At 40.8% G+C, this 12827-nt stretch overlaps 1 protein-coding gene across 5 annotated transcripts in view; it reads left to right on the forward strand.

The window, feature by feature from the left end:
* The window catches only part of EML5 (EMAP like 5), a 151215-nt gene that overhangs the window by 118403 nt on the left and 19985 nt on the right, over positions 1 to 12827 (forward strand). For 3 of the 5 annotated variants that reach the window (XM_043918982.1, XM_043918983.1, XM_043918984.1), the window contains 2 exons: positions 885 to 983; positions 4547 to 4567. In XM_043918982.1, the coding sequence (XP_043774917.1) occupies positions 885 to 983; positions 4547 to 4567 (120 nt within the window). The remainder of the gene's footprint in view (positions 1 to 884; positions 984 to 4546; positions 4568 to 12827) is intronic. The other 2 variants (XM_043918985.1, XM_043918986.1) reach the window with 1 other exon arrangement.

Here is a 12827-nt window from a genome sequence, read left to right on the forward strand (position 1 = left end):
TTGTTCCTTTAACTGAACACAGCCCTGGGAAATATGAAGCACATTTTACTTTGAGAAGGAGTTCAAAAGTAATGATAGATATATTAAGTGTTATTTAAATCTTTTTCTTTGGTTTTGTTTTGCTCTTTGGAGGACCTAGTGTCAACGGTACTCGCTAATCTGGACCCAGTCTGCCACCCTGACCTCCTTTCCCACCTCTCCGTTCGACTTGCAGAAGCCTCCCTTCTTGCCTCCTGCACAGTCATAGTCTGCCACGGTCTCTTCACTGTCACTACTACTAGATGAATCGTATTACTTCTTTGATCAGAATTTTTTCAGTACCTCCCCACTGACTACAGAATAAATATAAAATTTAATAATAGGGTTGTTTTCAAAATCCTCTGTGATTCTAGTTCGAACTTGGCTGTCCAACGATATTTCTCACTTTTCTTTTTTGTTACTCTGTATTTCAGCCAAACGAGCCATCTGTATGCATACCCACGGCTTCCCTGCCTTTGTATCTTTGCTTCAAGTATGCCTCCTCCTGACACGCCTGCCCCAACCACATTCACATTTCCAGAATCTGTCGTGTCAGTTCAGGAGTGCTGTCTGTTCGTAAGACAGACCACTGCGTATTTCCATAGATAGCGCTTTTATCCTCAACTCTTGTGGCGCTTGATGTCTCCAACCTGGTTTACATGGGTTATTCCGTTCAGGGTTCTGCTGCTTTAAGGATTTCTCAGTCACGTTTACATCCATAGGATGAAGTGTATATATTATGCTCAAAAAATATATGTTAAATAAGCAAGGAAGTTAAACACAGCAGTTTATTACTCTGAGTAAAGTGCATTCGACTATTTTACGTTAAAATTTTCAAATTTAATTTTCAAATTCTTTTTTTATAGGGACTCAGAGTTTTTATCAGGAACATAATGATGATATTCTGTGCCTCACTGTAAATCAGCACCCCAAATTTATCAACATAGTGGCAACTGGCCAAGTAGGTATGTTTCTGTATTTTAAAAAGAAATAGTACTAAGTAATTGTCTTGTTTAAATTAATTCAGTATCCTAGGGGGAAAAGACTAAAACATTTTTGTGTGTTGTTTGAAATGCATTTGTACATGAAGCACACACCCAGTTTTACCATATTATTTGCTTCCAGGTACCTTTCTTTCACTTTGTTTATCTGTGTTGGTTCAGACAGTTCAGAATGAAGGGCAATGTATTTTATGGTGGTTGAAATAGTTGGATTTAATCCTTTCGCAGAAATTTCTGAGCAGCAGAAAGTTTTAATTTAATAGCATGTAAAGCAGGAAGGAAGAGTCTGAGGCGGGAGTGGTAAGTAAGAGGAGCTGAGAAGTAACTGTCCGAGAGGGCAGAGCCTCTGCCTCGGCCGGGGACACTCTGGCAAGAGGAGAAGCCGAGCCTGTGCCTTGTCGGTGAGCCCTTCTGCCCTTTCCTTTGGCGGTGATCGGATTTGCCAACTGTTTTTGAAACCCCCTGTCTTGCTCTTTTCTTTCAACTGTCTAGAAAACTTTGACAAAGGTCATAACTCCGCAAGCAAAATGAGAGGGTGGAAGGTCTCTTTAGGACGTATCTACCAGTAATTGATCACTAGGACTACTACGTAGTAGACCTGATCACTGAGATCTTCACAACCCTTGTATAGTTTGTAAAAATGATCAGAATCATTGGGTTTGTTGGATTTCAGTGAGCCTCAATGGCTAAGGAAACTTTCCAGGCGTTTTTCCCTTCTTGAATAGATATTTTATGCTTTAATATGATCAGTTAGAAACTTGTTCTCTGTTGTCTATTAGTCCTACAGTTATGCCACAAAGACCATTGTAATCTTCCTTTCTGTAAAAATTTTCTTCTTTTAAAAAGAAAGTAGGTCAGTTCTTAACCTGTTACATAACACAGTATTCTAAGCTTTGAATTTATTATTTATTTACATTTTATTGATGTATAGTTGATATGTGATGTGTTAGATTCTGATGTACAGCAGGGTAGTTCAGTTCTTTTCTGTTACAGGTTATCACAGGATATTGAGTATAGTTCTCTGTGGTATATAGTAAGACCTTGTTTTTTATCTGTTTTACATATAGTAGTTTGTATCTGCTAATCCCAAACTCCAATTTATCCCTCCCCCATGTCCTTTCTCCTTTGGTAACCATAAATTTGTTTTCTATGTCTGTGAGTCTGTTTCTGTTTTATAAGGAAGCTAATTTGTGTCATATTTTAGATTCCACATATATGTGATGTCATATGGAATTTGTCTTTCTCTTTTTGACTTACCTCACTTAGTATGATAATCTCTGGATCCATGCATGTTACTGTAGTTGGCATCGTTGCATTCTTTTTCACGGCTGAGTAGTATTCCATTGTGTATATATGTACCACATCTTCTTTAACCATTCATCTGCTGATGGACATTTAGGTTGCTTCCATGTCTTAGCTTTTGTAAATAGTGCTGCTGTGAACATTAGGATGCATGTATCTTTTCAAAGTAGAGTTTTCTCTGGATATATGCCCAGGAGTGGGATTGCTGGATCACATGGCAACTCTGTTCTTAGTTTCTTGAGGAATTGCATACTGTTTTCCATAGTGGCTATACACCAATTTACATTCCTAGCAACAGTGCCCTCTGGAAGAGGAAATGGCAACCCACTCCAGTATTCTTGCCTGGAGAATTCCGTGGACAAAGGAGTCTTGTGGGCTGCAGTCCCTGGGGTCACAGAATCAGCCACAACTGAAGGACTAAGACATACATGTGTACTAACAGTGTAGAAGGGTTCCCTTCCCTCCACATCCTTGCAATAATTGTAGACTGTCTGATGGTAGCCACTGTGACCTGTATGAAGTGAGTGGTTTGCGTTTCCCTAATGATTTGTGATACTGAACTGTGTCTTTGGAGACGTGTCTGCTTAGGTCTTCTGTCCGATTTTTGATGGGGTTGTTTGTTTTTTGTCATTCAGTTCTATGAGCTGTGTATATATTTTGGAAATTAAGCCCTGTTGGTCAAGTTATTTGCAAATATTTTCTTTCAATCTATAGGTTTTCTTTTCATTTTATTTATGGTTTCCTTTGCTATGCAAAGCTTCTAAATTTCCTTAGGTCCCATTTGTTTATTTTTGCTTTTATTTCTATTGCCTTGGTGAATTGACCTAAGAAACCATTGAGTAATGGTTCCTTTGTGTCATTTTACCTGTATCAATGTTTCTCTGACTTCAAGAATTTAGGAGAAACAGTTATCTATTGTGGGCCTGAAGGAATGTTTTTATATGTAAGTGTTCCTAACCTCTCATTAGGAAGCTCTGTTATAAAGTGCTTCCTCATATAGAACAGAAATCTGTTTCTCTTTCATTGCAATTCACCGGTCCTCATTTTGGGGCACCTAGAATATTTAGACCTGTGATGGTTAGGTCTTTATCTGTACTTTTTATTTGCCTCAGGCCCACAGATATTCCAGGATAAGCCTGTTTTCCAAAACCAAAACCCTCAGTTTTAAACTGTTTTTCATGTGACATAGTTTCAAGTACTGTGATCATTTGGTGGTCATCAGAGCATGTTCAAATCTAAAAGTGGTATATCCTGACTGGTATATCTTCTCAGCAAAGTCAGGTACTTTATTGCCTTTTCTCTCATATTCCAGGTCAGGACACAGTACATCTACATTATCAATATGTCCTTGAAACAATAATTTCATAGGCTTCCCAGATGGCGCTAGTGGTAAAGAACCTGCCTGCCAGTGCAGGGGACATAAGAGACATGGGTTCAGTCCCTGGGTTGGGAAGATCCCCTGGAGAAGGAAATGGCAAACCACTCCAGTATCCTTGCCTGGAAAATCTCACGGACAGAGGAACCTGGCGGGCTACAGTCCATGGGGTCACACAGAGTCGGACACAACTGACACAGCCTTTTCATCTATCTAGAAAAGGTTTCTAAATTTTTCTGCTTTCTTTCTTGCTAAAGATCATTGACTCTAAAATTTTGATTAATATAAGTATTTCTACTGTAAATACAATGAATTTCATATTTTCTTTTTTGGCAATCTTTTACTCATACAGAAAATGTTTAGTTAAAAAAAACAAGAAAGGGGTTAGTTTGTGGCCTGAGTTAAGAGCCTGCCTTTCCTTGAGTTACATGTCAACTTTTACCATCATTTCTTTCAGATGATTTAAATCTGATTCTTCCCTTCAAGTAGAGCTATATGAAAGCCCAAAGGATCTATTAACAGGGCATTTGTAAACCAAAATAAAGTCATATCAATTTTAAACCATATCAGTACTATTTTAAACATTTTCATAATTTCATGTAACTCACTAAAGGAAATACTGATCTAAAGATTGAAAGGTCATACGCATATAATATTAATATGCATATATAATTGAAATTAGTGGCTTCACTTACAGTGTACTCAGTTTTACATAATGAAATTAATTTTGTATGTGACAATTATTTAAATTATTTAAAATTATTTTATGGTAATTGAGTTTTAATAAATTTTGCATATAGTGTTTTTGTTGTTTCTGGATAATTATTTTTCTGCTACTTTTCCATTATAGGTGATTCAGCAGACATGTCAGGTAAGGAAATTTATCACTTTCTATTTTACTTGTATTGTTAAGTAGTGATAGCCTACATTGTTATAGAGTAATAAGACAGTTGAACTATTTTGGGTTTTTTAAAAGTCAAGAATATATCATTTTAATGTCGTGATACTGTCAGTAATTTTTTTTTAAACTGATATAGTGTGCTCAGAATTGTTGTAAGCACTTTACTTGTATTACCTCTTTAGTCGTCACAAGAATTCTCCATAGGAGGTATTGACTTACCAATATCATATAGCTGGTAGGAATAAAGGTGGGGCTAAAACTTGATCCTAAGAATGAATCAGTAAATTTTATTGCCTAGAAATAAAAATTTTTCAATGACTATTTTTATATAACCCATCAAAATTATTGTATATGTTAGATCAACAGAACATTTAAAGATTTGAAAATAACTTTTTATTATTGAATTTGACCATGACTTTGTGAAGTTACAAAGCTCTTAGATGAACAAATGCATGTCGGTTGTTTTTAGATATTATAATAGCTAGGCTTTTTCAACTAAATTTCAGTTCATATAATATAGTAAGAATTAACAGTCTGATAAGAAACATTTCCCAGTGATTTGTATCCATTTCCTTCTCCTCCAGGATAAAGCATGATTTTGTGATTTGCTATTTAACCACAGATGTATTCAGCACAGCAGACAAGGGCCTTGCTCTTGGGCTACACTCAAGAGCAGACGTTAGCAGACTTGGAGGTCTTGGGCCAGACGTGCCCACCACCTGTTTTTGTACAGCCCGTGACTGAGTACAGTTTATAGTCATTTAAATAGTTGGAAAATATCAAAGAAAGAACAGAATCTCACACAACATGAGAAGCGTATGGAATTCAGGTTTCAGTGTCCACAGATGGGGTTTCTGGACATGGCCCTGCTTGTTCCTCACGTGCTGACCATGGCGGCTTTGGCGCTCTCACGGCAGGGTTGCAGCAGAGGCTGTTGTTAACACTCATTGCTTTCCCGTGCAGCTTGGCACACGACAGACTGCAGGGATTCTGTTTTAAGGCTTGACAGGTTTTGAGTGCTACGTATATTGCTCTATTCCACAGCATTTTGTTGTGTTGAAGTATAGTTGGTGTACAGCATTACATAACTTTCAGGTATACAACATTGTGATCCATTTTTTATAGCTTATATACCACTATAAGTTAATACAAGATAGAGGCTATAATTCCCCTGTGCTATACAACATATCCTTACCTGTTTTACACAAAACAGCTTGTGTCCTTAATCTCCTACCCCCAACCTGCCCCACCCGCTTCCCTCTCTCCTTAGGTCACCAGTTTGTTTTCTGTGTCTGTGAGTCTGTTCTGGTTTGCATATCCGTTCGTTTGTTTTGTTTTTTAGATTCTACATATAGGTGATATCGCACAGTATCTGTCTTTCTCTATCTGACTGACTTCACTAAATATAACCTTCTTTAGGTGTATCCACTTTGCTGCCATTTTGTTTTTTTTAACCATTGTATATCATGGCAAAACAAGAGAGGGGAAAGAAAGAATAGACTTTGAATGTCAAACTATAAAGGCAGAGTGAAGTGTGGATTTTGTTGTCAAATGAGATGGTAAAACATTGTGCTTTTTATGCAGTGATACTGTAGCTGTGCTGAAAGAATACAGTATATGTCAACATCTTCACACTGACTTTACTGCAATATCCCCAGGTCACAGGAGAGCAAAAATCAGAAAAACTAGGAACTTTAAAACAGTATCTTGAGACTTCCTTTGGCGGTCCAGTGTCTGGGACTCCAGGCTTCCACTGCAGGAAGCTCAGGTTCAATCCCTGGTCAGGGAGCTAGGATCCTGCATGCAGTGTGGTATGGCCAAAAATAAATAAATAAAATTAAATTTTAAAAAATTATTTAAAAAACACATATCTCATCACAACAGTATTTCTTCAAAAAATAAAAATAAAATATGGCTAAAACCTAAGTAAGGTTCTGAATGACTCATTTGTTAGCTAATTAAGACAAGCTGTTTATTGCTGGCTTAGTTAAGTCATGTTTGACTGCAATGAATGAGTGTCCAGAGAAGATAAAGTTGTTTAAGACTATTAGCTTTTTGCCAAGAACCATTGCTAAAACAATTGAGGGCTTTGTGAACATCAGTAGTCCGTAAAAACAGGCAAAAAAGGGGGCAGATGATTCTGAATGGTTTCCCTTGGTTCTTGTTAGGTTGACAGATGTTGCCAATTGTTTATTTGAGGCATCAGTGCTGACTTTTAAGTGACAGTTTGCCTCCATAAATGGTCTCCATGGAACAACTTGAAAAGATAATATTTTCAAATAGCTTAAGAAAATATTAATTCAGTACAACCTGAAGTGGAATCTGTTAAGATGTACCTCAACTGAGGATGGTAAAAATATGTGTGGAGCTAGAGCAGAAAAGAAGATAGTTTGTAAAATTTACAAGGCTTATGAACTTTAAAGGCACTTGAAGCCTATGGTTTATTCACTGTGTTAGTCCTCAGCAGATGCTTTGTGAAAAATATTTCAAGCTATCATGTACAATTGAACCTCAGTATTTTGTTTTTGAGAGTCCGCAGTTAACTTTATTTGCTTTCACAGCCTTAGCCATCGTCAGTTCCATCGACTTCTGTCAGAAATAGAAGGCGAATGTCCAGACTTCCCCTACCACAGCAGTGCAGTGGCTTAGCAGCGGTAGCATTTTTTTTGTTCTTTGCAATTTCTGTCACTCAGAGACCAGACTGAAATTTTTCTTGAGACGAACTGCCCACAGTCTCTTATTATGGAAAACTGGATGGCTTTGGAAATGAGTTTTTGCTGCAGATTCGATAATGTTTCTTAATGATTCAACCTGAAATTACAAGGAAGCTACAGTTAGACACCTTGAAATTACAGTGCTTGTGTGTGAAGCGTACACCGCAGGAAAGTCACTCGATGACAAGTAGTCTTTGAATCACAAGTCACACCAAACTGCACTGTGTATGTCTCATACTGTCAGAAATTAAGACACCAGATTCCCTTTCCCACACAAATTTGCAGCAGGTATATTTTCTGGGCTCAATTTTCAGTTCCAGCAGCATTTTTTTTAGATCTTGATACAAGTGTAAAGAAAATTGCCATATTTTAAAAATCTGTTTAACTGTACAGTTGAGGAACTTCCACCTAACCTTCAATTTATAGTTATTATTCTGTAATATAATACATGCTAAAAAGACAAACATCAGGCCAGAACTCTAAAACAATTTTCTGAATGCCTTCCAAGTGATTAACATGTTCAGTTAAAATCATTTGCTTTTGGATTGATATTCATATTTGACAGTACCTATCTGTGAGACATTGTCTGAGTTGAAAATCATTATAGGTCATCATTAACAGATGAACATTTGTAATTCTTTTAAAAAATAAAGAACACTGACTTTGAACCCCACTTAAGTGGATTAATATCCCCCCTCAAAAAAATTAATTCTTATTAGTAGATCAATATAAGAATTTTCACTAAGTGAATTTCATCAATAAAAATTTTGTGGAAATTTGTTTTCCACAAAAGAAGATTGTTTTCTTCTTTTACATAAGAACCTGCATAATATCTTCAATTTTGTCACTTTTACAGTAAAAGTTTGCTGAGTCCTACTCTAGAGGGAGACAGGCAATAAATAAGTACATTTTTTTAAATAACATGATCTAAGATGGTGATAAACATGATAAAAAAAACAACAGGGTAATAGCAACAAAACTTTTTTTTTTCAGAAGTAGTATGATTTAGCTAGGCCAAAATGATACTAAACAGTGACAGCCGAAGGGTGATCTGAGGCCTCCAGACTCAGGCCTGGTTTGAGACTCCTAGACCACCCACACCTTCAGGGGTCCTAGAGATCAAGGCACGGTGGTTCTAGATCTATGTCTCTTTCAAAGCACTGCTCTGGGGGTCACACAGCTACTGCCCAGGGCAGCCCACTGAAGACTCAGAGGCCAAGACTTGTTATTGGGGGCTGATCACAAAGCCACAGCGACTGAAATAGCGTACTCCCAGGAGAAAGCAGGAACTCAGTGCCGCAGATGGACAGAATAGCCTTATCAACACAGGAAACTTTTCAAAAGTCAGGTTCTTACACATTAGCAAGCAGGCCATTCTAGTGATAGTGAATTCAGTCCTGCTTGTGTTAACTCTTTGCTGTGGAGGCCCTAAAGCTGAATCAAAAAACAGGAAGGTTAGTATGACTGGAGTAAGGCCTCTGAAATGAACTTTGAAAGAGGTTGGGTCAGTCACGTGGGGATTTGCAGGTCATAGAGAGGAGTTTGGATTCCTGCTAAGTACAGAGTCCATCACCGGAGAGTTATAGGCAAGGGAGTTTATGTGATCTAATTTATACTCTGAGTACATCACTCACTGCACTATTAAGAATATAGAGAGGGAAGAGCCTCCAGAAAATTGGGAGGCTCTTGCAGTAGTCCAAGCAAAAGACATTTTAAACTAGGATGGTAGGAGAGAAAATAGAACTAGACAAAGATGGCTTAGATTTTAGAGGTGGATCCAGCAGTTTTTCTGATAAACTGGGTGTAGAGGCATGGTGGAAAGTAAGGAATCAAGACTAACAATTTCTTGCTTGAGCAGCTGGCTGGATGAGATGGGGAAATACTTTGGGAGAGAGAGGTGGGCAGGAAGAAATTATCTGCAGTCATTAGGAATGAAGAGAGTGTAAGTTCAGATGCAGGAAAGCTGGTAGGTTTGGAGGTGGGGAAATAGGAGGAGCCTCTCTGATGGCTTTCATTGATACTTCATCATCTGAGGGTGAGGAGGTGGTGAAGCCGTGGGAGACGTTTCAAAATTCCCACTTTGGAATGTGGGAGAGTAAATGTATGTATTAGCGAAAGTATGGTCTAATTACTATCTGAGTACAATAGTTGTGTTTTGAGTAGACCCTAAGGGAACATCTTTTGTCTCTGGCAGAGTTTTTTCAGCCCACCTAAGACTGTGTGAGGAGGTAAGAATCTGACACTCTGGATCCTTAAGGCAAGTCAAGAAGAGAGAGCTCTTTCTGGTATAGGTCACTATTTGTCCCGATAGGCAGTTCATTAAATGTCTTAGTGGTCTTCCATGGGCCCTCTCATGACTGAAAAGAAGGAAATGGATTATCTCCCAGGAGTGCAGAGGGAGGGTGCCTGTCTGCCTTTGCTGATTCAGGAGCCCCAGTGTGCGTCCCGGGCCTCCCCTCACTGGCTTCACCCAGGAGGCTCCTGTATTTGTCTTATAGAAGGGTTGGAGTTACATGCTTCCTTGCCTTTTCATCAAGTGGGAAAGAGAAAAAAATCCTCTTTCAAAACCACGACCTAAAATCAGTGCTTCCTGGGACTTCCCTGCATGGTCCAGTGACTAAGACCTCTCACTCCCAATGCAGGGAGCGCAGGATTGAGCCCTGGTTAAGGAACTTGATCCCACATGTCGCAACTAAGACCCAGTGCAGCCAAATAAATGAATATTTTTAAAAATAATAATAAAATTACTACTGCCTTTTAGCCTGAGTGAGTCATTTTAAGATGTGCACAAAGCCCTGAACTGAATCATTGATGTCAGGGGTGAGGGGATGGGACGGGAAGGATTGGGGGATGTGGGGAGGTCGTATCACAAGGGGCGTAGACTATTAAGTTGACCATGCAGTGTATTTCCTCTGAATCGCTTGTATCGCATGAGGGAGGCAAGGATTCCTAAATAAGATCAGAGCTTTATTAAGAAAGAAGGAAGGAAGGAATGCTGGGTCCAACATTAGTGGTAATGTTGTCCACTATAGAAGAAGTGAAGTGAAGTGAAGTCGCTCAGTCATGTCTGACTCTTTGCGACCTCATGGACTGTAGCCCACCAGGTTCCTCCATCCATGGGATTTTCCAGGCAAGAATACTGGAATGGGTTGCCATTTCCTTCTCCAGGAGATCTTCCTGACCCAGGGATCAAACCCGGGTCTCCCGCATTGTAGGCAGATGCTTTTTACCATCTCAGCCATTGGTACACTTAATGGTCCATATTAAAACCTTGTTTTTAAAATGCACTGTTTACTGTATTACATCAAGGCAAACTAGGGGATGAAAAAAAAATCCTTTAAAACTTTTTTATGAAATGCATTTGTAATTTTAAGAGACCCTTAGGGGCTTCCCTGGTGGCTCCATTGTAAAGAATCCGCCTGCCAACCAGGAGACACAGGTTTGACCCCTGGTCTGGGAAGATCCCACATGCCGTGGAGCAAGTAAACCCAGGCACCACAACTCCTGAGTCTGTGCCCTGGAGCCCGGGAGCCGCAACTCCTGAGCCCACGTGCCTCAGCTGGTGAGGGGCCTGGAGCTCTGCGCGGCCTAGAGCGCACGCACCGCAGGAAGAGAGGCCCGCGCAGCGAGAAGCCCGTGCACCGCGGCTAGAGAGGCCCCGCAGCGAGAAGCCCGTGCACTGCGGCTAGAGAGGCCCCGCAGCGAGAAGCCCACGCACTGCGGCTAGAGAGGCCCCGCAGCGAGAAGCCTGCGCGCCGCAGCAGCAGAGGCCCCCGCAGCGAGAAGCCCGCGCGCCGCAGCAGGAGAGGCCCCGCAGCGAGAAGCCCGTGCACTGCGGCTAGAGAGGCCCCGCAGCGAGAAGCCCGCGCGCCGCAACAGGAGAGGCCCCGCAGCGAGAAGCCCGCGCGCCGCAGCAGGAGAGGCCCCGCAGCGAGAAGCCCGTGCACTGCGGCTAGAGAGGCCCCGCAGCGAGAAGCCCGCGCGCCGCAGCAGGAGAGGCCCCGCAGCGAGAAGCCCGTGCACTGCGGCTAGAGAGGCCCCGCAGCGAGAAGCCCGCGCGCAGCAGCTAGAGAGGCCCCGCAGCGAGAAGCCCGCGCGCCGCAGCTAGAGAGGCCCCGCAGCGAGAAGCCCGCGCGCCGCAGCTAGAGAGGCCCCGCAGCGAGAAGCCCGCGCGCCGCAGCTAGAGAGGCCCCGCAGCGAGAAGCCCGCGCGCCGCAGCAGGAGAGGCCCCGCAGCGAGAAGCCCGCGCGCCGCAGCTAGAGAGGAGCTGTGCAGCCGCAAGGACCCGGCGCAGCTGTAAATAAACTAATAAAGTTATTTAAGAGAGAGAGGGACCCTATGGCATCTGTGTTCTGGAGACGGAGAGTGAAGAATGGTTTCGGATCATTGGTAGGGTTGATTTTCTGGAGAAAGTCAACGTGGGAACGGCAGGAATAGAAGCTAGGCGCTGACAGCACGCACCTCTAGAGGCTGGCTCTGCCAGCACTGAGCTGTGTGACCCAGGGCAAGGCACTTCACTTCTCGAGGCTGAGTTCACAGGAGCACAGAACCGCCCAGAAGCAGGGATTAGAAAGGATGAGATGTCCTGGTAATATGCCAAGTCCATGAGACGTGCCCGTCTGGTGACCTACGGGAAGGGCAGAAACAGGAGTAGTATCTCTGCTCTTCCAGCATCGCGCATGACCACTTTCAAATTACAGGAGAAAGTCAAACAACATAACTTAAACTTTCCTAAGGTAGACTTTAAGAATGTCCAGTAATTTTAATCTTAAATATTGCTACTGATGTAAGTTTAGAGCACTCTAAATGTGTAACAGTCTCATAACATAGTCATACCTATATGTTTTAAGACGTAAATTCTTGGTATAAGTTCTTACCATCTCATTTGATTTTTTTTGTAAGTTTGAAAAGTTCAGTAATTGAGTTTACTTAAAATTACTTGGTATTTAAATTTTAGATAAATGTAATTCTAATTTATGAAATATTAAATTTGGAGGATATAGAGTGCTCTTTCTTAAAAATCCATTAGCTACATCATCACATTTAGACAAATACAGTATATGGATTGCCCACAGTTTCTTTTTATAGATATAAAACCATTTTTGTATTACAGAAGACCTGTTTTTTTTTTTCCTATGACAACATTGTAAATCAATTATACCTCAATTTTAAAAAGGAAGTACAAGTAAACCTTTTAAGATGACAGAAGAAGTGAGTTTAGCGAAAAAATCGCAAAAATAAAAACGTTACAAATTTGCAGAGCATAGTAAAATGAGAAAAACTTTTGCCATACATGTACATGCTTATGTAGGTTAAAAATTATCTACGTCATGTCCATATGAAAATGTCAACTTCAGGATAAGGAAGAAATCATGTTCCTATCATGGCAGAGAAGTGAGACACAAACAAGTGTTAAAAATCTGATTGACCCCAATTTCTCTTTGGTAATACTCTGCTGCTGCTGCTGCTAAGTCGCTTCAGTCGTGTCCGACTCTGTGCGACCCCATAGACGGCAG

This window comes from Cervus elaphus, chromosome 12 (genome assembly GCF_910594005.1).
Source record: "Cervus elaphus chromosome 12, mCerEla1.1, whole genome shotgun sequence".
In the NCBI taxonomy this organism is placed as follows: Eukaryota; Metazoa; Chordata; class Mammalia; order Artiodactyla; family Cervidae; genus Cervus; species Cervus elaphus.